At 39.7% G+C, this 26,056-nt stretch overlaps 1 protein-coding gene across 1 annotated transcript in view; it reads left to right on the top strand.

Moving 5' to 3' along the window:
- Positions 1-25,761, top strand: part of LOC141898264 (uncharacterized) — a 44,943-nt gene extending 19,182 nt beyond the window's left edge. The window contains exons 6-25 of the mRNA XM_074784093.1: positions 6,515-6,845; positions 8,213-8,290; positions 8,993-9,105; positions 10,772-10,943; positions 12,277-12,453; positions 13,062-13,187; positions 13,402-13,580; positions 14,997-15,102; positions 15,224-15,382; positions 15,693-15,794; positions 16,474-16,656; positions 19,028-19,159; positions 19,279-19,508; positions 19,720-19,777; positions 19,867-19,971; positions 20,079-20,162; positions 20,749-20,930; positions 21,054-21,330; positions 21,761-21,928; positions 22,623-25,761. Of these exons, the coding sequence (XP_074640194.1) occupies positions 6,515-6,845; positions 8,213-8,290; positions 8,993-9,105; positions 10,772-10,943; positions 12,277-12,453; positions 13,062-13,187; positions 13,402-13,580; positions 14,997-15,102; positions 15,224-15,382; positions 15,693-15,794; positions 16,474-16,656; positions 19,028-19,159; positions 19,279-19,508; positions 19,720-19,777; positions 19,867-19,971; positions 20,079-20,162; positions 20,749-20,930; positions 21,054-21,330; positions 21,761-21,928; positions 22,623-22,727 (3,067 nt within the window). The 3' untranslated portion in view covers positions 22,728-25,761. The remainder of the gene's footprint in view (positions 1-6,514; positions 6,846-8,212; positions 8,291-8,992; positions 9,106-10,771; positions 10,944-12,276; positions 12,454-13,061; positions 13,188-13,401; positions 13,581-14,996; positions 15,103-15,223; positions 15,383-15,692; positions 15,795-16,473; positions 16,657-19,027; positions 19,160-19,278; positions 19,509-19,719; positions 19,778-19,866; positions 19,972-20,078; positions 20,163-20,748; positions 20,931-21,053; positions 21,331-21,760; positions 21,929-22,622) is intronic.
- The last annotated feature ends 295 nt before the right edge of the window (positions 25,762-26,056 follow it).

Here is a 26,056-nt window from a genome sequence, read left to right as displayed (position 1 = left end):
TAATGTGATATGTGATAGTAGGTATTTTATTAGGCGAACCACTCACGAATGACTCAGGCCAATGAAATGATGAATTTGAGACTGATCCGTACACAAATCATCCTTCAAATCCTATCTGCTTTTACTAAGTAGAGATGATTTCGTCGCGAGGAAGTCGAGCCGCCATTAAAAAGACATTTTTATCGGCTTACCTGCCTGATATTAATCATCTTCGTTCATAATGACAATAGTTGAGGTCGTAACTTAAGAAAGAAAATTAGGCTGAATGACAAATGATTATATAAACTCAACAGAATACAGCGGGGGCACCGTAGTCAATTCTGCGGGATTTACAGCTGATGAATTAGATGCGATTTGCGAGTCTTAGTTGTAGAATTAATGGTTCATTTAAAGTCGTTTCGTTGGCAATCATTGTCATTGTTTCTAGATGAATTACGCCAGCCTCCTCTCTCTCTCTCTCTCTCTCTCTCTCCCTCTCTCTCCGATGGTAAACGAGCGCCAATGATTCGATCTTATTTGTCGGGTATCGTCGCGTATGATGAGACCGGCGTTTGGCGCTGTTGACTAAGTTTATTAGTTAAATCGCGCGCGCAGTGAAATACAAGTGCTATTTCAGACAAGTTTCTTGTGTCATTTACCTGTGAGAAGTGCTGACTGCTTTCAGTTCACTCAGTGATGGTGAGTTATCGATTTTTATCAGTGGTTACCATTCTGATACTCGTGTAATCATCGTGTAATCATCTTCGATGCCTGCCAGATTACCGTGAATATCACAGCCTCTGTCTTCATCTGTCATATTTGTGCGACTACGCGGTCGCTTACGTGCATTGTCACCATTGTCTGATCTGACCGGGGGTGGAGGGGTTGTCGCGGAAAATTACCAGAATATACTCAAGACGTATTTATCATATAGTTAACTGTTACCATGACGATGACAAGACAATGCAGATGGTATTTACGGGAGGTTGTCAGAATTATCTTGTGGAAATATGGTAACTGTGTAACTTTGGTCTGCGGTAAAAACTGAAATATGGATGTATTCAGTTCTGTATTTTTTTCTTTTTCTAAAAGTAGGGATTGTCCCTGTCATTTATTTGATTGGTAGATTTGGTCTGATTAGTTTTGATTTGGTGTCCCTTCCGAACCCATCACACCTGCCGTGAACGAAACGGGGGTTTGATTACGGTTTTAATCAGACGGACAATAAGTCGCAATGATTACCTGTGGATTTGGATGATTCGCTTTGGTGGATAAACGCTATTGATTGTTGCACCGTTTCGTAGAGACAGACGTATCGACACACCCAGGCAATCATCGCGCGCCGCATTAACTCTCGCGTTCACCACCGAGCGATCAGGCGCGCGCGAAAGGTGCGTTACTGCAGCTTCGGAAATCAGCTTGTCAACTTTATCGCGCATTCACTCACTCATAAACACACACGCGCGCAGTTGACATCAATACTTAACATCGATAGGAGAGAGAGAGAGGGTCGTCATTCTCTCTCGTAAAACTGGTGATCTGTACAAACAATCATCATCTCTTGCGTTCGCCGAAGCTTTTTTCTAAGTTGTTTGAAGGATCTATTCGCGATATAACCCGCCGTCAAACGTTCAGCCGGAAACTTCGACTACGGTGAAATTAATTCGGGACGTTAGTGACTGGTACGCTGCTCCGGTACACGGTGCTGCTTACGGCGCCGGATTTCGTTGATGGAAAAAGGACTCGAGGATTTCGCGAATCAAAAGAGGAGGAGTTATCGGACCCGTCGCTGAATAGAAATCCGTAAGTAGAAAAAAAAATCGTCGTTTACGTAAAAGAAAAGAAAATGAGCGACGAAGAAGCGGAATCGCCGCCTCCTTCGGCATTACGTCGACGACGTAGCAGTTTATTGAGGCAACAATGCATCACGAGTCTCGAATCGCAGCCGGACGCGTGCGATCTCGAGCATGAAATCGAGAAACAATTCCGCGAGGCGGCTCGACGAGCCGAAATTCGCCAACAAATGGAGGCAGCCGGTAATAATCGCTCGAATTCCGACGACGAGGCGAAAAACGGCGACGATAAGACGAAAATAACGCCGAGTATTTCGGTGGAATGTCCGGAAGACGACGCGAATCGACGCGTTTCGAACAGTCAAATGGCTGCTCGTATCGGACCGAAACTTAGTCAATTATTTGGAATGAGTAATAACAGCCAGGGTAGCCTCGAAAAGAATCCGGTCGCGAAGAAAATCGTGACGGACTTGTTCCAGAATATTTCGATCGATTCGGACAGTCGACAACGTCTGATGCACGACATCGCGTCCGATTATCCGGATATGGAATCGTTGAATCATTCGCTCGAATCGTTCTTCGAGTCGTTCAGTCAGACGTCGATCGACGAGAATTTAGAGGACGTTCTCGCCGCGTTTCACGAACATTCGACGAGCGTTTCGCATCAGTCGAGCGGCAGCGGGGGCCAGTCTCGGCCGCCGTGGTGCACCGACGATACGCGCGACGAAAGCGTCGATCACTCGTGGCCGAGGCGTACGCAAGACGAGAGTATTGACGACGATTGCTGGAACGCCAACAGTATAGACGATGACCATATAGTTATGCAATGTGGCAACGTGTCTATCGAAATACAAGATTACTCGAATACGCCTCCCGAAAGTATCGACATCCCCAACGAAATAGAACAGACCGATTGCGACATCGCTCGGTCTACGGATGAAGGTGTTATTGACGACGATGATGCTCGTATTGCTAGCGCTGATATACCAAAAGAACAATACGACGTCAAACCGAAAGTAATCAATTCGAATTCGAGTCCGACCGACGACGAACGAGAAACGCAACCGACGAAAGATGCTAAGCTCGTACACTGGCAGTATCGGTCGAAAGCGGCGGACCGCGCGCCGATGAGGCGGACGGTCAGTCAGTCGGCTTCGTGCGAAAATAAACCACCGGTCGCCCCGAGTACGGCCGCGCGGCGCGGTTCGCTGACCCTTCTTTCGAAAATGGAAGTGATCGACGTTAGTTTCAGTTTGGACGGTAGCATGGAGAAGAATTCGTTTTCGGAAACGGTCGACGAAGAAGACGAAGAGAACGGAGAAGCCGGACAGTCGGTCACCGAACGTCTCGCTTTCAACGAACATAAAATACCGTTCGGGTTCACGGCGAGTTCCGAGAGTTCGATTATGACGAGCACGGTCGAGGAGGAAGAAGAAGCCGAAGAACCGACCGGCGGACGAGACCGCAAAGACTCGTACGTATCGGTCACCGAGCGTCTGGCGTTGCAGGACTGTCGTCTGGAATCGTTACGCGAAGAATGGGAATCGACGGAATCCGGCTCGGACGACGTGCTCGAAGACGAAGAGGTCGACAGAACGATGCTGAGTCAGTGGTTACAAACCGTCGCTCAGAACGCCGGTCAAACTATCGGCAGCGTCGAAGAGGACGACGACGATGATTACGATATCGAAAATTCTACGTCGTTAAGGTAGCTGGTCGTCCTGTCGATGTCTCATGTTTGCTGCCCTTGTGCTCCGTGCCCCCCCAGTGTCCCTTGAGCTTTTGGACCACTCCGCCGCACCAACACCGCAACCATATAACCGTGTATCTACGTTCATTAAACAAGGTACTTTAACTGTTGCTGCATGGATTACCGTTTAGTACTATCTTAACTGTCCTCTCGTGTATAGTACTGCATGATTGTCCTGTCAAATAACGCTTACCTGTTCGCGCCAGAGCGACACTTCGCCCTGTAGGCGTCTTCTCCTCTAAAGATCATTTCGTATTGATTGATTTAGTAATAATTAGCCCCTCGTGCGTATCGCAAATGAAGCCGGTCATTTATCGCGACATTTTTCATGTAACATTCAATGAACTGAGGTGCGATTTGGCATGAAAGTTCAGGACTTGAATGGATTAAGAATCAACTTGTCTACCTGGATTTATAGAATTCATTGATCTAAAACAGGTACATATCTGTTTTTGCTTTTGTTTCGTCGACATAATTTCAAAATTCTTGATGATCTCTCAATGTCAAATTGGGAAAGAAATTCATGATTCGTAATTGATTATGAAAAACTTGAATGTTAGTTAGTGATGTATGCGTAATGTATTAGTCCCATAGATGTCATAGCGAGTGAAATTGATATCAGCTCGTTCACGCAAGCGTTTTTGGTCTGTACCAATCTAGGCTGAGGTCAACTGGTTCACACAGGTACCAAATGGGCCCATGCCTGTTTGGCCCAACCAAAACATCAGACCAGGCTTGAGCCAAAATTTGCACAGGATGAATTATTTCATCTGATATGCAACAGGTTTTGGAGGTGACTCACTTGCTTTGTCGAGGCATTTTTTAGTATTGAGTGTGAAGTTTATGCGTGAACGTGCTCTCTAATTTTGTGCAGACCTAATTTGAACCGGGCCTCATCTGGACCAAATTTTCTCCATGTGATCATGGCTTATATAGCTGCGATCACATGGAGAAGATTTTGCCCGGCCCAAACGTCTTATTTCTATTATTGATTGGCATTTATCAAGCCCGAGTCAAATTTGGCCCAAGCCTAACTAGAGAGCGCGTTCACATATAAACCACTCACTTGGCACTAAACAATTCTAAAACAAACTCAGAGTCAAATCAGGAACCAGTTGCAATTCACACGCAATAATTTTGGCCTGTGCTAAAATTTTACTCTGGCCTGGTCCAACGATGGTCTGCCAAATTTTGCAACCTTGTCGTGCCTTATGTGTTGTATTAGTCCTATGTGGATATCATAACGAGTGGATGAAATTGATATTGTTGTTATATCATTGAACTCCATCTCCATTTCATCATTCCGTACATAACGCGCAATCTAGAAATTATCATTCGTCCAATATTCTCTCTCACCTAATTGGTAAATGATTGAATTTCTCGAGCACGCGGACATCCTTGCCAGTTCCATTCTTCATCAATCGGAGTCAGTAGCTTAAATCAATCATCGCAATCCGAGTATCGACCATAACTACTTGAAAGCGTTCAGTTCGATATTCGCCTCGAATATTCTCGAGAATTATAATGTTTGTTTTAAATTTGCGGTTAACGCATTCACGATCACTGAGCGTAAATATTTCGAAACAAATCTTCGGATGCCGGCATCGGGAACTGTGACAACAGACGGTCGCGTTCTCACGATCGGATCGCCCGCAACCAACCGTCTACTGTTCAAACGTCGTCAATCTTCGGTCCTCGAAGTTACGAATTTTAATCGCTATCTTTTAATTAAATTGGGATGAACTTAACGTGTTCGTCCGACGACTTCGCAGCTCTCGTCTCGATGATATATAGAGAATCCCGCAGTTAATAATCACGAAGTAATATAAAGTCCGAAGCTAGTAGTTTATGCGACGTTTCAACTAGTCATCTTCGGGAATACCGTGAGTTACAATGGAAATTGTAAAAGGTAAATACAATCCGGAACAGAGACTAAACCAAGTGAATCAGAAGTGATACAAACTAAGGGAAAATATGAAATAGAATCAGTTAGAAGACAAATAGATGAAAGAAAAGCAAACTAGGGGTTCATTATATAATACAATAGTGAATGAATATCCGGATGATTTTTATCGCCGAAATGAAATCATTTCTTTGGCGTCGAGAAAATTGGCGCATTCTCTAAGTGGGATTAGCGCGGTTCCGGTTCGTATTCGAATTCAATCGGCGCCAAATGAAAATTCACGATCTCATAAAATGCCAATAACGCCGCGGCGGACGTTATTCTTTAGGCTCGGCGATCAATCAACTCTCGAGTCTGTCGCCATTGATACCGGTAACAGCACGCCGCAATTCCTTTACTGAAAACATCTATTGAAATTTTCCCCCGCTATGAAAACCCACCGACGCGTTACATCGGAAAATGAAACGAGTAAGTTTCATGTAGACACCGTGTGGACGTCGTCGTCGTCGCCGTGTAATTGTAGCTTCTTCGGTGCCAGATTTCGTTTCTTGCAACTTTTCCACCTCGTATTACGATTATAAGACGATCCTTATTCATCGCGGCGACCTAGGACATTAGATACACGTCGCGCAGAGCGAGAGCGTAGGCTGCTCTCCATAAACTTCTTCCTACACAAATCCATTAACGATGAAATCTCTTTTCTCTCTAGTCTCGGCGTTTTAAATTATGAAAAACGCTTCTCGTGTTTTCCATAAACAAAAATGACGACATGACATTTATCATAGAAGAGAATCTATATGCATTAGAAAACCATGTCAGACGGACTCGGTTGTACACTTTGGGATTGCATGTTAGAAAAATTGCCCATCTCCCCATCCTGTCTAGCTTTTAGTTTTCTTTTGTTATGACCAATGTTTGATTACCTGAGCTCTAAAATCTTCAAGATCTTACCGGCTTAGACCTGTAGACCTTAACGTAGTATCCGATGACATTGGTAATGTAATGAGAGAAAATTTGTGGCTAAAATTGTGCGCATTTCAGTTTGTCTGGTTGTATTGATTCAATATGTTGATTGGTTTCAAATTTCAGATACAGCCATCCCGAACCGGAATCACAAGATGAAGACATCAAAGAAAACACGCAAGAAATCAAACGCGCTTCGAAACTCATCCAACGCGAAATGGAGCGGGAACGAAAAATGCGACTCATGGCGTCGCCGTTATCGGGAAATCAACCGACCACTTCACCTCCGCGTAATGGCCGCCGGTCGGCGAGTCCGGCACGAGCCTCGGCCGGGCGCGCGTCGCCTAAACCACCGCGGAATCGTGATCGTAATACCAGGAGTATGGAACGCTTGAACAATGCTGGATGCGATCACTGTCATCACTCAATAGAGGTGCAACGTACTGATGAAATGTTTGTAAGTGCCATTTTATTTGATTCTTTGAGTAATTCACAGTTTTTCAAGTGAACAGAAAAAGGTGCTGTGGCTGAATAGAATAACTTCAGCTACTTCATTATATCTTTTGGGTTTGAAATTCACTGTCTAATCCTCAGTTGCAGCCTGAATTTCGTTTTGCAGCCACATTTAAAATGCTAACTGCGCAATAGCTTAGGCACAATATATTTTGAAAGGTTCTACCTGATGAACGATGCTAGTACAACGTCTTTCATATAATATTAATTTCATGTGAAATTTATAAATCGTTTTATAGTCGCGGATGTTCGAAAGACACCTGGAATTTTAATCCCGATTGGGATTTCTTTTCTAATCCCAGGCGGTGTAATTTCGAATGCTTCCGAGATTTTCTCTCGAAAATATCGTAAAAATTCAACGTTTTAGCTCAATTCATCTGACGTATAGCGCGCGGTTTTAGTGCACATCACCAAACTACGTAGTTTTATTTACCATAACAATTATCTAACGCTGAGAAACATCGCGTGTAACTTCGACGAGACGTGATCGAGCTGAAATTACTGCCGTCAATACATCGTCGATAGTCGGTCGAAATTCTAATTCATGAATAAATAATGCGACAGACAACAACAACGGATAAAATTGGCGGCCGCGTCGTCGTCGTAGTCATATCATCGAAAACGTTACCAAATAACGCGATTGATCATGGGAACGGCGGTAATAATTTCGTTGAATAATGCCTGAATAATTAACTCTCTGATATGACTGACGCGTTCGCCGAGAGTCGGATGAAAAGCGATTTTTCATTAACTCACGGCGTTTTTGTGTCCGTCTGACGCAAAAACATCGGGCATCATTCCATCTAAACCATTCATTGCAAACACCGGCTTTCATACGTCATCTACGTTCTACACTGCATTCCCTGAATGAATAAGGCAATAAGACCCCTGAGCTAGATTTTTCGTTTTTTACGAACGCGTTTTTTTTCGTCGGCTTCGGCAAATATTTGATGGTTTGTCGAGGCTTGTTGTGTTTGTCTAGGGATTTAAGACGTATATGTAAAACGAGCTTGTTTCGAAGTATTCATTCTCTTTATTTGGAAAAAATGGTGAGACGGCATTTCATGTGAAGAGCTCTGCTATTCTTTTGATTATTAGATGTGCTGGAATTCATATTTCGTACGCTATTGATTCCGGCTTTGGTGATATTTTCAATTTTCACTTGAGATCATCTCGTAACGAGCGCACGCATCGGCGGAAGCAGATCGGTGAAATTTGTTTACATTCATCAAAAGATTAAATTGTCCGGGGACGCTTTTAAAAAGCATTGCGTATGTATTGTTAGCTTGATAATTTCCTTCGTATCTGCAGGATAAAGAATTGAAAGACAAAATCGCTGAGTTGGAAGTTCTCCAGGAGAGCATCAGAGCGACTAAAGAAGATAAACAGGTAAATTATGATTATAAAGGGCAAATTAGTTTTAAAAAGAGACCAACATTACACTTTGTATTTCAAAGCGAACTGCTGCGGCTGCAAGCGAAGACATTTCATCCATAAAACGTTGTTTGATTAGTGAAAAGCCTTTGATTATATTCTCAAATGTGCACATCAGTGTTCACCTGCACACGCTATATTTAGACATTGTTCAATTTCTATTGATCTAAGCAGATTCTAGTAGGAGAAAGATACAAATCTATCTAGGAAAGTGCTTTTGGAAGATGGTTGCACTTTTTCTCGACGCGATGATTGCGGGATCTATATCCCGAAACCTCGGGGAATATGAGAGAATAAATCGGATTCGTTTTCGTTTTGGCATTTTCATTTCCTCTGATAATAGTCGCGGTAACAATGTAGCTTAAAACGTAGCTAGCGTCAGTCGCTGTCGCGCGTGTATTGATCCTTTTATCAGTAGCTACCTATTTCAAAAAATGTCTCGATACAAAAGACAGCAGGATGAGTTAATCCGGCAATTATTTCCAAGGGATTTGATACTGTTCCTGTCAGGGGCTGTGTGGGCTGTTAGAATGATTACACAAGACAATATGTAGATAATATGATGAATTTTTAAACCTCGGTATCGGGGGTAGAGAGATAATTGTAGAGGGATCTGACGGTTTTCATCATTTCGATTTCATTTCCTTCATTTTCTAGAAACTGCTGAACGAAATCCGCGCGTTAGAAGACACGGTGAAACAGGCAGAAGCCGACATCAAACAATTAGACAAACAGACACACGACAGCCGGTCGAAATCTGAAAGTATTCGGTAAGTTTTGTCTGCGCCCCTCAGTCTGATGTATGATGTATGGCTAAGAGAAGGTCCTCGCATACGTCACTACGGGATATTGTCGTAATGCATTTATGAAGCGTTTATAGATCGTCGCAGCGCCATATTAATGGATAGTTTTCACACGAACCGACTATAAATATTTTTCATGCCCCCTTACCGAGAATATTAATTGACTTAACTCGGAATCAGTGCGTTCTTGTGTGGACATGTTTTATTTCCTGCAAGAAACGAACATAATTTCATCTGGAAATGACTAGTAACAGTCGCGACCCTCGTTCGGGCGTTTTATAGAAAATCGTTAGGTCTCCATTGTTGAGCTAGCAACAACAGATGGTTCGACTCATATTATTCCAGCTGGTTCTAACTGTTTGAATTATAAAATCCATCAATTTTCATCAATTCCCTGTTGTTAATATATCAATAATTGTTGTATGCCACAGTGTTTTAATATCCAGGGACCAGTCGAGCAGTTGAGACTCGGAAATAGAACCAGATTTTTAGCTTGAATGACTCTATTCCATCTTTGGACTCAACAAGCAAAACTACTCTCTCAAAATTTTTCATGAAAAAGAAAAATCTCAGGGAAAATCTCATAGAATGATTCTAAACCAAAAAACAAAATGGCCAGCAATAATTTGCCACTGTTTGTATTACTTTCTTTAACCACGTTGATGAAATGTTATTTTGGTAAAAGGCTCCCTGGACCCCCTATATCTATCACTGCTGTATACAAGTATAAGAATATCTGCTGACTGAAAAAGTGTTCCATTACTCAAAGATATGAATCATTGTTTTTATTGTTCTCTTCTGACACTGACTTCTTTATTTTGCTCGGTGTCATCGTTCTCTCTCTCGCTGCTGGCTGTCCTTAGTTAATTCAATTTGAAGATAACCCCGTCGTGCGGTAACTAATACTATCTATCACATGCAATATTCATATGCCGTCTGCTAAGCGACTTTTTTCAGTAGATCGTGATCGATACACGGCGAATATTTCAATTTTTCTCCGGTGATGTATCTCCTATATCTCCCGAGTTCATACGCTTTGCTCGATCGACTGTGACGACTGCGACATTTGCAAATTTCACACGGTTGACGAATGAGCTGAACGTATATTGCATATTAAAGCGGCATATGTTACTGAATGCCGTACATCCGTTCAAGGGGCCTCTTGAAGTTCCCCCTCCTATCTCCCGTACACATGACGCGCTCATATATTGGCAATTTCCTTTCATTTAAAATTGTAATGCACATATATAGTATCCTAGAATTTTCAAGTGACTCGAAGCTTTAACAGTGCATTATGTTTTATTTGAATGCCAGTACTGGTTACTGTATTCAGTTCCAGCAAAAGTACATGATGTATTTTTGGTTCCAGGAATAGTTCAAATTCAAACTGAAAATTCATGTACCTATGTATATTAGGTGGCTAAACATACCACTTGGCCGAAATTGTGAAGTGACTAGAAATTCAAAATAGACTTTTTCTTGACACATGGTCTTTACCCTTTCAAACCCAGAAAGACAGTCATAACTTGAGTTCAAATGGTTCTTGCCTTGTTGAACCAATGTAGGCTTAAACTGTAATTCATAACCAACCAATCATTTTCATGTCACGATTTCGTCTTACTTTCATTTATAGAACCGATTGGATGTTATGCGAGTTCAAACGCGACAATGCCCAAAAAGAACTGTCACAGGTGTTGGAGGATATCGGAGCTAAAAGACAGCAATTAACTGAACTTCAAGATCATATCGGTTCTAATATGGAACGACTTCGCGCGTTTGAAGAAGTTGGAATGTCAGGTCCGGAGGTGAGTACAGTCAGTCATTTATCTTTTCGCAGTCTCGTATTTCCTTAGTTCCTAAAATAGGGATTTTCCCCTCATTCATTTGATTGGATGCCTATTTGGTGACCCGGAGTCGAAAATCCAAGTACAGATAGAGTTCGGTGATTGGTTGAATTTGCATGTCTTTATTGAAGTGAACCATTGAAAATTTCGGTTCCGGTTCATGTTAACAATCTTCCGTCCAGCCTCATGGTATTAATAAGCAGGATGATATGTATTTGAATCATTAATGTGTTAATTCCCAGCTCGGTCCTTTCTCATTTCCCCGGTTTAGTTTAAGTGACAGAGTAGTTAAAAAAAACCATCGTGATCGCTTTGATTTTCAATGGAAATTCATCAGAAAAGTTCAGCTTTTCGTCGGAAACTTCGGTGAACCCAATCTCACTGGCATCATTTCGCTCTATTAGAAATTGATAGCGGTCTAACATACCTTCGTCATTGCCTTTTGCATATTGATGACACGATATCCAGGCACGTACGCGCCATGTTACAGAACATTCCGATTATTTCTCACAACAACGAAAATCGAACAAAGACGCTCGTGTAGCTATTTATAATGAAGCCATCATCTTTTCTCGATATAACGAAATTTAGCATTCGCCTCAAACAGCATATTGTCGGCAATAACGCTCGATACCGGAAACCAGTACACATCGCTGCGATACTTCATTACGACGTTTCGGACTTGTTGAGTTGCGTTCGTCTTGTATCTTTCGACTTGACTCGTTTCCATTGAAAACATACGTAAGCTGCTTCTCCGTGACAGCCTCCGAGTCTACGGGCAATAATCAATGCTATTAATGGTAGATAGCGTGGTATCTGCAGTGTTAGATTAGCACTTAATGAGTTCTTCGTAAATGGATGAGGTCTACCTTTAGGAATCGCAGTCAAAGACGGCCGGGCCCTCGTATGCGCCGTCGGTGTCGTGTTCAGATGAAATCGGCTGTCGAACAAAAAACAGTCGGACCGCAGACAGTAGGCTGCATACATAATTAATCGTTCCTTCAAGAAATCGCTTCTAGAATTTCAGATATCGGATATCGTAGAAAAATCAGCGCTTCGCCGAAATGCGGTGTGAAATGCGCATGAATTGACAAGTCGAATGATTATCTTACTGTTCCCTAAGTCATCTGAATCTCAGACAAGTGACATTTGTCCCTCTCATATGATTGTATCATCTTTCTTCCGAGTAGAATGTACGCGAGGGTATATCAGCCAGTGTCAGTCGTTAAGGTTGACATTTTCATCGGGCGGCAGGTAGAATGTGCGTTAGAATTTTTTTTTTTTTCTATTACAGATCAAGCAACTTATCTCTGAGCGAGAATCGCTGAGCGTTGATGTCGCACAAAAAGAAAGCGTGCGTCAATCCTTAGAACGTGAAACGCAGGAACTACGTGATCAGTTACAGGCTACGAAAGAGGAACTTTTCACCGAGCAGCGAAAATCGCGCACCAAAGTTGAAGCTTTTGATGAGGTAATTAATTAAATGGCGCCTTTACACCCAAAGCCTATAAATAAGTAAAATTCAATTTGCAAATCAAATTACGATGGGTGGCCTTTCGTCGCCTACAGGTGTTTCCATTACGCTTTAATTTGCCCTCTTTTAATGCCGTCAGTAAATCTACTGTTAATGGAATTTCGCAGCATCTACATTCACAACTGGTACAGGAAAGTGCCGGACCTATTGAAGTCACCCACCACTTGCCTAGGCATTCGTACCACGCCCTTCACATATAACAATGACGATCATCCAGGTTCATATCAACACTGCCAAGGTGGAGAACTTATCGCAGAAGAATCATTGTTGGCGATACTGTCGTTTACTTCAGGGTTGTGGCGTGGTGTCAACAAAATTGGGACCTCATGCCGAAAGCATGTCCTTGCAGCTGCTGGAGGCCAACATTGTGGGCGCCACATAAGTGGGGTCTGCCCCCAGAAAATTGTTTTGAAAAGAAGTGTTATAACACATTCTGAGCGAGCCTGTGGAACATGACACAACAAATCTATGGACCAAATGAGCTTTGTGAAGGGGACTTGTAATTTCTTACGATCTCCGATTTTTACTTCTTTTTTTTTGTTTAGAAAATTGATTCCTTATCATCGCGTCTGGAAGAATCGGAAGTTTCCCGGGCTGAGCTGGCGGCTGCGTTAGATGAGGAACGACAGAAATGTAACGCTGTTATTTACGAACGAGACCACGTCCTCGGGGTACGTTCCGGTGTAGAACCTACGGCAATATCTAATTAATGACGTTTTACAAGCGTTCGGCGAAATCGACGAGGCATGAAAAGTGTCGCCGTTGACGTGATTGAATTTAGAGATTTGTCGAATTCTGCTGCCGTATTCTATTCGAGTGCCGCGTGTGCATTTTTTAACGTTCGTTCGACGAACGAAAATTTATATCGTTTTCGAATTTTTGTAGGAAAAAGAATCCGAGTACGAAGACATACGTCAGAAACTTCAAAAAGAGTTATCCGAATTGCACAAACGCGCGCACGAAGAGATCGAGAAGTTAAAAGATGAAATCGACAAGGCCAACCTGAAAGCCGCCGCCCTGACGGAGGAAATTGATGGCAAAAATGACGTCAATTCGAGATTAAGGTAGATTAGAATTGTGAATCGCGTTCAAAGGATCTCTGACATTTTCGAAAGATTACCGTCAGCACTGATTCATATTGACCTCGATCAAATACTGAATGAAGCGAGGCTGCGCAGTGCAAATCTAGCTTTTCCATTAGCAACAAGCACTGCTATTAATACATGGTATATTACATGGTATTGTACAGCTGCCATGTATCATATATAAGATAATATCCTGTTGGAATAGGATTATAATTTTGATTCGATTCATTTCATAAAGCAGTATTAGTGACACTTATGTGATGTGCATTCTAATTTCTAAGTATAAGCATCTGCTTCATGTGGCATCGTGTCATCAATGTAGTCTAAAACATAGAGCTGTTTACTGAATATTTTTTCGATCCAATATCCGGTCATCAACTGTTTTATGGACTTTGGTCATTCGGTTTATGTAAACTGTACATAAAGCTTTTGGCTTAGGTTAGATTTATCTCACCTGGTCATTATGCATGTACTTTACGACACGGTGTAGTGTCATTGTGTTTGCCTCCCATGGCAGTCTTCGGCTTCGGACTTATTTACATTCTTGTTCATTGTGTAAATATTTGCCGGTGTGATATGTAGAAAGCAGGTGGAATTGACACGTGCTCTCTCCGTAATTCATTTTGCCGCGGACTTGTCACCCTCCCACAGGAAATAGAAATCTCAGAAAACATCCATCTCTTTGCATGTGACATACGTGATCGCAGTGATCGCGAGAGAGGGATGGAACGAACTCACGTGTGCTCATCCCGCCAGTTTTTATCGCATAACCTTATCAAGATTTCAAAGAATTCCTATCATTGACAAATGAAATTTCACTCAGCGCTTGCCAGTAACACTAGTGATGATTATTTATCACCCTAAGCTTATTTTATCTGATAGTATCTGATATTTGAATGGCAAATTAGATTTACTATTACTATGACAATACTAAACGGTAGTCATTTAATGTACATGTATACATGTACAGTAAAATGTACATGTATACATATGTACAGTAATTCAGATAACAGTAGCTGTATATATTCTACATATATACCAGTACATACCGTGTAATATCGATATAAATAACGACTTTTATTTCTTCTGCGATTATTGATCCCGAAACAAAATGGTGATATACGAAATATAAGCTATATATTGAGTTAAAACCCGCGGAAATGTATAAATGCATGTGTATATGCGTATCGATCAAATCAACGTAGATATTTGTACTATATTCTTATTGTTTCTTGAGGTTAGATTGTTGTGACTTATTCTTATCTGCCAGTTGTATCACTATCTATTGCCAATTGCCGCAGACCAGAGGACCAAATCTAAATGACATCTTATCCGAATGTTGAATTGTCTGTGATTTTAGAATTATCACGCGTTTATCCCATCCTGTATCTGTAGGAACCAAGTGCTCGATCTGGAGTCCGACTTGAAACATGAACGAGAGGTCAGAGAACGACAGTCCGTTGATTTAAAAGCAGAGGTTGATACTATTCGAAAGGAAAAGGTATTTGCCATCGGAATTACAATATACAGTTCCAGATCAGTTCTAAGGCTTTGGTACCTCGCGCGTATCTGTACATGGAAAATATGTGATATTTGAATTTGGAAATATGTTTTCATTTCAGGATAAACTGTTGAAAGAAATGCGCGAAAATTCGTACGCCGACAAGAAGAACGCTTTGAACGAGGTTCAACAGAAGTTCGAACTCGAAAGACGAGACCTCATCGTCAGAACGGAGACGAAATTAGCGGAACAAGTTGCGCTTCATCACGAAGAATTAATCGTAAGTTTTGCGATGCATAAAAATGGTTAATCCGGCTCTAGACAGAAATGTGGAATGAATTGATAATGAGAATATAATATCTGGTGATATCATCGCCTTTGTCCATATTTATATCGTATTATCGTTACATAGATTATACAGTACACAGAAAATGTGATTTCATGCATATTTGATTATAGGCTTTCAAAATATCTTATTAGGTATTAGCGCTTACTCGAATGTAATTGAATCCGATGAAATTCCCATCCCTACGGTTATTAATAAACAGGACAGAATGGAAATAATCTTCTATCGTTTTCATTTATTTCAGGCTCGCGACGAGGAGAATTTAACGTTGAGGGAACGCCTACGCGAATTGGAAGAAGTGCAGCAGAGTTTAGGCGATCGTATCAAGCAGGAAACGAGCCAGGAGGTCAGTACGCTGCTGTCAGTACGAAAAAATATAGAATTCATCGTGTAATTTCTATAACTGCACTTGCTGCGTTAAACAAGTGTTGCGATGTATTGATTTGTCTCCTATTCAAATTTGAGGCTCTCAATTCTGTTTTCAATATTCATATTTTTGACGCCATAAAAACAATAATGTTTATACATTTCGATTACTACATGCGTTATTGAAGGGGTTCTGTGATTCGATGTACTACATCATCAATATTGACGTTTCAAAATAACAATTACAATTGCGAATTTTGACGTTTATTTTGTCATTGAATATATTTCATAACTCTTATTTCGTATTTGACGAATTTTAAGAATTATCTTTTGAGGGGTTATGCACTACATCATGAATAAACCGGGGATAGACTGGTTGCCGGTCAATTAAATTAAATTATCCATATATTTGATTAATATTATATAATTTATATTATGTTATTCATTATCGACAATATGACGCAATATATGGGTCCTTTTTCGAGGGGTCAATAAACATTCAAGTTAGTTTTCGTGTGGAATAATGGTTATGCATGTCGTATGTTAGGCGTAGTTGAGTGTGAATTATTACCTATTACTGAAGTTTCCTACGCGGTTGCATCTTACCGTCGTGTCGCGTATCGTTCTCCGTCTAATGAATCCTCTTCACATTCTCGTAGATGAAAGACCTGCTGAACGAAGAGCTGAAAAACCTGGAAGAGGAACGCGATCGTCTGTGGAAACGAGAGCTCACGAAAATCGGTGAAGAATCCTCGAAAGCCGTTCAAAAGGCGAAAGAAGAGTCGGAGCGTGAACGACAAATCAGCACACACCTCGAGCGACAAATAGACATCATGAAAGCAGTTAGTATTTTTCGAATGCATTTCTTTACTTCATACCTGAATGGCTTAGACAAATTAGTTTTTTTTTTCACAGACCCTTATCTGATTTCATTCTACGCGCATGATTTGAATATCATCGTTCGCACGATTTATTTTACAAGCGAACGGGTTACGAGCGAATTGGGTATTTTTTTTTTGTCGCGAATCTTGCATGACTGTCGTTCAACTCCTGCCTCGTCACACGCGAGGAGAATATTCTATCAGGGTGAGTTCTGTAACGGGAATCGAATATGTGCCGGCAATATTTTTCTCGTGTCACACGTGTTCGGTGTCCTGGAGGCGAGAGAAAACGATTCCTGTTGGCTAAACAATAGCCTCTCGTAGCTGAGGCTTAATGAGATTTTTTCCTTTCGCGATGTGGTTATTTGCGCTCTGACATTGGCTATTAACGGGGTGAACTTCTATCTTATTCACGTCAGCCATGTTTGTCCGCTTAATGGACGCTCTAAGCTGATTACGAATTCATGAGTTTCGGTAATAGTTTATGATCTTTTTTTCTTCTTTTTTTGATTTCGTGTTTTTAAACGTTAGAGCGTTCTCGTAAGTTCCACGGGCGTCTTCGCTCCGCTACAACTCGATCGGTGTCCCTTGAGCCATCGCTCTGTTATGAAAGTACTTCGACCAACTTTGTGTCGTATTAGCACGCGTTTAAATCACGGCGCAGATCGGTATTTGGCATCGTTTCATCATCGATCCTGAAAATAAAGTCTACTCCTCGTATAAACAACTATACACGCGTATATATTTTTGCTTTATTCTGGCAATTGGAAACACTGCTTCGCGCCGGCGGCGATGTATTTCATTTATAGAACAGAACGCAGTCGTTTACCGCACTGAAATCAATGCGTTCCTATGATGAAGCGAGTTGCGTGGGTTGCCATCAGAGAAAACATGCGTTCTTAGGTTTCATTTTACAATTGATTATGTAATGCAGATTTCACATCGACGTCTAGTATGGAGAGTATTGTTTACTGTTTCTTTTAGAATTAGCTAAAATATTTATGCAGTATGAGTAATATGTTGAATCTACGATTCAGTGAAATATGACAAATATGTTTTCATATTCGAACTTAGCTCATCGCAATTTTTACCATTTTCATCCGTTCCACGTCAGCCATAACACCCGACTATTTTGCCTGATTGAATGGAGTAGGTTTTTGTTGACAAGATACAAGGTCTAGCTCAAGGCCTGTAGATCTCAGTGTACTTGGCATATTTTACGATCAAATCGGCCTCTGCCTCCCTTCCCTATCAGAATCTAAGTGCCTTTCATTAGGTCTGTGCAAAATTATGAGCTTGGTGGTTGTTTGATGCCCATTTTGTACCTATGAACATCATGCCAAAAAGGGCTGTCTGTACACGGCTAATAGGGGTTAGAAAATTAGCTAAAATATCGACCATACGCTATCTATTTATTATTTATGACATTATGGTCTGTGGTATTGGTCGCAGAATCCCTGCGATAAGTAATTTCTGGGTACGTACTGTTTGAATGGTCCCCTAATAGCTGCTCTGTGACCAGACAACAGATCCCATCATAGATATGCATTATCCCCTGGTACAAATTGTATTAGTTAGCTGATAATTGTAATCGCAGCTTTCAGGTGATGAGATATTGATCGCTGTCTATAGCGGATCGTATCATTTCATCAGTTGCGATCCCGCCGGCGTTATTGGACATTGATTAGCGTACCCCGGTGTGTCATTAGAACGGTTAAACAGACCCGATATGTATCGATGCTTTCTTGCGTAATCTACGCGCTGAAGTCACGCCTAAATACCGCTACGGGTGTTGCTCGGAATTTCAATCAACAGATGCTTATCCCGGTCAATTCTAATTGAAGTTTCGATATACATAAGGGATGCCACTTAAATCAGCTCGTGAGGAAGTCGATATCTCGTGTATTCAGAAAGTCGACATTTCCTGAACGGCGCTTGAAATTCGGGGCGTAAATATTTTACGAAGTATTCAATCTCCGTGATAAAAATTGCCCATATTTTATGGATTTCTTGATTGGGTGTGTTCATTTCTATTGCCGTGACGCTGCGTATGTGATCGAGTAATTATAAAAAGTTACGATCAGTATCAGGGAGTGTCATTGATGCCTTGAAAATCAATTCGATCGATCAATATATTTTTTGTAGCGCTGTCTGAATACAATGGCGAGAAATGTGTAGTGACTGAAAATACAGCAAAAAAATTATATTTCACCGGAATTTTCATTGAAATTCTAGCATGTCCATACATAGTTTGCTGCTTTACTTTCATTTACTGTCTTAAACAATCTTGTCATTTTTTAAACAATCTTGTCATTTTTTTCATCGTGCATAGGAGCTCGAAGAACAGCGCGTTCAAAATCGTCAGGCATTCCAAGATAAATTGTCAGCTGTCAATAAAGCTAAAGAACTCGCTCGCCAAGAACGGGATGCCGAAATTGAAGCCCTTAAACATAACTACGAAGATGTAAGTACTGGCGATGATGATATATAAGTAATTACTGCACGATTATGTTCAACATCGTTTTACCAAGGTTGTGATATTCACTGTGTTATGTAAAAGTTTTTTTTTCTCATCTTAATCAGGAACTGCGAAAACTGCAGTCGGATTTACAGGCGCAACAAGAATCGCTACAACAACAACAACAAAGCATCGAACTCCTGACCGCCGAACGACAAGCGCAAGAATCGCGAGAACACGACAATGTTTCATTCATCGAGAAGCAAGAGAAAACCGTCGTGCATGAAATCAATGAAGACTGTCGCAAAACCGCGCTGCTATTAGGCATCAACCCTCGCAAGGTCAATCCGAGCAAGTACGTATTTCAATCAACGGGGTGAAAACACCGTACTGCATCAAGCCAGGAGATTTAGATTTTCTCTTTATTACCTAAGTGCCTCGCGCTTACGGTTATTCTTCTATTGGCTCGGCTACCATTAGCTTAATTGCGTCGGGTCGTTTTAGGTGATTAGATTGACGATATTGGGTTGCGCAATTAGTAAATAAAATTTCTATTTTTTACGTAGCTTCAATGAAGAATCTGGAAAGCCATTATCTCATAAGTCAGCCACTATGGCAGCCCTGGTACGTATTCTAACTCGAAAACAAGTATTGCGCATACCAGTACCTTTCTTTACGAGTACTTTTTTTATCTCTTAAATTTTCTATTGCAGGCAAATCTGCGCGCTGCAAATGAGGAACTGCGCAAATTTGTCCAAGAACTGAAAACGGAAATGGACACGACAAAACAGTTGGTTCTCAAAGTTCAAAAAGACAAAGTAGGTTCTAATTCCCGAGTACAATATAAAATTGGCGATTTTTGGAATCAAAGAAAGTTGCTCATCGCCACGAAATTGTTTATCATGAATGTGTTTCATATTTTCAGCACTCGGAATTAGAAGCTCTCAAGGAGAAATTGTACGCAGATAAAAATAAGGAAATGGATCAGCTCAGGGAACGTCTCATTAAGGTAATGGTGTAATACTATTACGCGTAGTCTCTACACAGATTTGAGAACTGCACTGAACGGTGAATTGCATATTGATTTGAGTCTCAAGAGTTTCTCATATTAAGCAAATGTGAAATTAATTACACCACTGCCCATGCATAATGGTTTGCTTTTCCTGTTCTCATCAAGCAGATTGGTTCCGAAATAAATTCAAATTAGTCAATTGACACGCAGTAATTTTGTGCACAAGCGGCTTGAGATTACGACACAATCATCAGTAACATATTATATTTATCGTCTTAATACGAGCCCTGTCAAAAGACAATACTCCTGAATATTATATTGACATCATTGCCATTTCATTTCAAAGCTATCTGACATTTGGCATTCGCTTTGTATCGCATTACTTCTAGAATTTCCGATGTTGCGCTTCGTCACTTTTCTAATGTTTTCCTTAAAATGACACACCTTTGAAAATGATACGGTATATTACCCATAGAGTTGCTGATACGACCAGCTCATTAATTTACAGGTTTCGCGTTAGCTCTGGAAAGGTTAAAGAATATTTCAACGAGAATGTTACTGAAAATTTTTGTGTTTCGTGTAGGATCACCTCGGCGAACTGAATCGCATTCAACAAATGACAAAAGACTCCGGACTGAAATCGACTCTCGCCGCCAAAGATAATGAACTACGCGAGATCCAGAAAAATATGGCCAAATGGAAGGAGGAAGTCGCGGAGAAATTCGCGCGAAAATTCGAAGAAGAATTGAACAGAGAATTAGAAAAGTAAGTCGACTCTTCAGAGGAAAATTCTCTGTTAACCTTTTCAAAGTTACCAGTAATTTGAAATTTAGAAATAATTGACTGACGGTTTGAATTTTAACGAACGTAATAATCTATTTCCTTCAGGCGCACGCGTGAAATGAAACGAGTCGGCCGCGATAAAGACAAGTTGAACGTACAACAACAACGAGAGATGGATCGTTTGGAACGAGAAGTTACTCGACTTACGGCTCAGGTACAACAAAACGGCACGACGGCCAGTGCAGGAAACGACGAACACAGCGCTATCAAATTGCTGCGCACTTTACAGGAACGAGTTAAAGAGCTACGAGCTGAAAATATGAAACTGAAAAGACACTCGATTAGTTCGTCTATACCAAATTTATCTTCCATTAACGATATGGTAAGTATATCTAACTTAAGATAAGATAATGCGGTTTAAACCCGATAGCATCGAGACTCATTAAGAAACCCAGTGAAACCGCTTTTGAGACATCACAATTTGTAGACCATTTAGATTTCCCTCTGTATACTACATTTATGTTGATATTATGAATTAAAAGTGATTTCTTATAAGCTAATGATGATCATCTTGTTCTGAAATGCAAATAGCACCTGATCTATCAGGCAAGAGAAGGGTGACTTTCGAATGAATATTTGACATTTAGATATCTAATTTAACTTTCTATCAGTCATTTACACTCGAGCAATCATTGTAATTAAAGTTTCGAGGGCCAACCAGTAGATAATCAATGCGACTATGCCAGGAATCTCTGTATCTGATGGAATAAACGGTTGATCTCTTGTGACGAAATTAAAATTGTTCATTACAGGGTAGCCCGAAATCATCGGATATGGTTCGAAATCTAGAACAGAGAATAAAGCAGGCGGAATTAAGAGCAGACCTGGCAGAAGAACGAGCCCAAAGAAATGAAAATATCATGACAGACAAGATGTCAGAAATTGCCAAATTACAAGGATCTTTAACTCATCAAACTAAGGTTAGCATTGATCAGTTAACCATGCGTTAATGTAGCTCCTGTATTGTTTAGTTGTAATTTTGAAAGATCAACTTGTGTAAATTTCTTCCAGGCCAAAAATGGATTACTGGAAAAGATCAGTGAAATAAAGAAATAGAATGTACATAATTAGTATAGTCAATGTTAGTGTTACCATCTTATATGAAAAATACATATAATGTACATTTATATCGGTGTGTTGGTTTAGAACTGTCTAACCTCTGCATTACATTTTATATTGATTGGATTTTGAATCGAGAGGACTTTCTTTTTTAACATGTCTAACATCATAACTAATGTATTTTTGTTTCTTTTGGCGAATAACTCGATTAAGTAATGAGTATATCTTAAAGTCATTTCGAAAATTGTAATTTTACTCGCTAGAGACCGATGTAAAAGTTGCTACCCGTAAGGCCAACACCCGTCTACATATATCATTAACTAATCGAATCAGAGAAACTGTCAACCAGAATAACTTCACAAATTATTTACCTAGCCAAAAGCAATTTCTCTTAATTGTGTTTACAGATGTGAACCTGCCCTGCCACTAAATATCTTTAGTCATTTGGATACATATAAGCATATCCATTAGTTGAACAAACAAAACTTAAAACGCTCGGATCAATTTGTTTTTATTTTAAATCAGGAATATATCATGTAATTTTTTCGATTGCAGGATTTAATGCAGTTGGAACGCGCATATTCTCAATTACAACACCAGAGCGCACAGGATAGCACTTCACTGAGAATGTCACCTGCCAGATCTACTGAATACAGATAATCCTCAACCAACTCATCGGAGAAACAACAGTATTTGTACATAGAATTAAGGATAAAGACATTGTCAAAAGAATGCAGGAAATTATGAACGGACCTTTGTTATGTGCTTTTCAAAAAGAAAATTATGTTCGATATGTATGAATTTTTGCTGATCTATAGGTGGTGATTTCCGATGGCTTTGACCATTTTCACTTGCCAAAGCCATTGGAAATGCAAATTCATTAAATATTCCAAATTCTTGTTCGGGCAGAGAAATGGAGTAATAACTGTAACCGGAATATCAGGTAAATGAATGATGATATTATTGTGTTATACGAGAGATGATTGATCTAAAAATGAGAAATTTCGAGTAGCGATAATGATCTTTGTTTGTCATGAACTTCGGCAATTATTTCGGAAATGATTTCGTAACGAGAACTGCCGCTGATTACCGGTTTCCGTAATCGTAACTACCGGAAGAAATCTTGTCTTGTATTTGCAAAAATAACAGCATTCATTTGTCGTTTGTACCATAAATCAGCGAAGTTCTTAATACGACGGTGGACTTGAAATTGAGAATGTGACTGATGATTATAACGGCGCACTAAACATAAAGGTGCTATGTTAACATTATTGCTGTGCATTCATCATCATAATTGTCAGTTAGTGCGTAATGTAGTGAAGCATATGAAAGAAAATTTCAAGATGGCTATTCTTAAATATGGTAACATTCAGCGGGTATGGTAAAAGTAGGACAATATTGTCGTACACCATAAGGAATATATAACAAGATCTGTAGTGACAAGATTCAGAAAATGAAAACTCAATACTGCCATCATTTCTATAAGATACTTCAATTAGTACCATTTAGAACCATTAGTACCATAGAAAAAAACATTACCATTTGCATCAATCGCGCGACCTGAATCAACTTAATCATCAGTTTGATCATTGTGAAGTGAGAGTTTAGTCGTTTAGAATCTAACAGCAGTGTATTCTGAATTTTGCCTTAACGTCGACACTATTTTAGCAAATGATTTTCTCTAATATTCCAAATATGCTCTAAATACAGACAATTGAATATGATGCATCGCTCATCAACGAAACCAGCTTCATATTCAGTATATATGTATAAACGACATGCCTGCCATGAATGAATACCAGTACGTCTTATGACTAAACTGAAAACATCATACAACAAAACCTGAACTGACAAATAAAGAAACCGTGAAATTTAGTTTTCTCTTCAAATAGACCTATTATACTTTCATCGGCTTCATTCATCGATAGAAAGTAAAACCAGAGTTTGGCTGCTTTCGCCTTACGTACACATTAAAGATATTAGTTTTCAAGAGGCTCAAGGGGCTATAATACTTTATTTATCGATATATTGTCTGTCGATCAGACAACTGGTTAGTTATATATTTGTCTAGAATGAATGAATTAATCAATGTTATGGCAACTGGTTTGCTGGAACATGTAGATAGTAGTTTTGTCATTTTATGTGAATAGTGTAAATTATTTAAAACGCTGTCTGCTCCTCTTGACCTTAAACTTGGACAGACGAATAGGCTATCAACGCTTATCAGTAGTTATTTTTTTGATTTGTTGAGTGACTCGTGTCCAATGAAGAATCTATCTATAGTTTAATTTCTGTTTTTTGAAAAGAGATATTTTAAATATATACTTATTAGTGGATAATCTAGTGGAAAAGTTTTTCGCGGGGTTCATTTCAATGTCGTGACTGACTGCTTTACAATTTAAGACATTAAAAAAACAATATATCGATTTTCAGCATCCGAGTTGAGATTGATTTGAGATGAACCCATTTTATATAGTTTTATTCGGCCAGAGATATTTTAGTGTTTTCGCTCATGGTAGAATTTGATTGTTTTCAAACGATTCCATTCCTAGGTAACCGGTGCAGTAAACTTCCATCATGTATGGAGATTAAGTGATTGTACCAGCAGCATGTATTATCGTTTGTTTCGAGGCCAAATGAATGTCGATATAATTGCGTCGATGTCCGAAAATAAATCTAATTGGTGTTTACGATTTTGGAAATAAACATAGTGCAGAACATATAGATTTTTCACAATTGTAGATTAAATGGACTCTTTTTATGAAGCTTAATAAAGGCACTTCCTCACGATCTGTGATAGATAAAAAAAACACCAATAAAACCCATTCCAAACTCATTCATATATATATATATATATACTATGTATTTTCATTGATGTAATGTTTTATCGGAGTTGAATTATTAAGAGATTTGAATATCAATTTAAACTCGAGAGCATTCCCCGCATGGAGATAATATATCTTTTTTAGAGTTGTAAATATCTATAATTTATGATACCATTCGGTGGACTGACTATTCCCGCGGCGTTAATTCAATGTGCTGAGTGTACGTTTTAACTTGCTTGATGAAACAATTGCGCTATGAATCTGAATCTGATGATAATGCTTGTTTTACCTGTCTGTGATGTGTACAAACAAATAACTGAATAAGGAAAAAATATTATATTTATCTGATTATATTAACAAATACTTTGTGTTAAATATGAAAAAATAGTGTAAAACATACATATATATATAGGTATACACAATTAGTATTCACTGTATTTGATGATGAAATAATGATTATTGATTGAATTTGTTGTATTTCATCCCTAGAAAAACGTTCATTACCGGTAGTGTATTATTATAATGTAGTATTTTATTCCGTTACATCTGAGACACAGGCACTGGTATGCGAGGAGGAATGGTTAGTAGTTATTTACGAAGATGAATGAGTTTTTAGATCGTCATTGATTTCTATTGTTTAGTTGTTTTTTTTTTTCATGAATAGAAAAATCAAATTGTATATCGTTAGGTCCAACGGTCAGTAGGGGGTCAATGATTGGGGGTTGTTGATTCTGTGTCAGTTGAATTGAGCTTAAAGGAAGAATTTAGATCTGGCAAATTTAAGTCGTTGTTGTACGTATAGTGTATTTTTATATAGTTCCCCCTTTGTTAACGATTTGTATTCCAATATTGTGAACTAAAAAGTATGAATGAATAAAGCAAAAAATACACAAACATTTGTTTTTTTTTCTTCAAATCGCGTTTGGATTTGTGACTGAGGTTGATATAACGAGCATACAGACAGGTTGACATCTATGACTGGTTGCTTCGCGATGAGGATCTACAGCTTGTGTAGTCTTGACTTAGAACTCCATGAGACCATCATAAAGTTGTCAGATAAGCTATGAATCAAAGGGGATCTTGACTTGTCTTAAAGCTAAACCATGACTGCATCTGGCCTCAGAGTTAAGGCACAACAGTGAAACTTTGTAACAGCGAGCAAGA

Source organism: Tubulanus polymorphus, chromosome 2 (assembly GCF_964204645.1).
Source record: "Tubulanus polymorphus chromosome 2, tnTubPoly1.2, whole genome shotgun sequence".
Taxonomy (NCBI): domain Eukaryota; kingdom Metazoa; phylum Nemertea; class Palaeonemertea; order Tubulaniformes; family Tubulanidae; genus Tubulanus; species Tubulanus polymorphus.
Note: the sequence above shows the minus strand (reverse complement) of the source record. Positions and strands in the feature narration are given on the sequence as shown.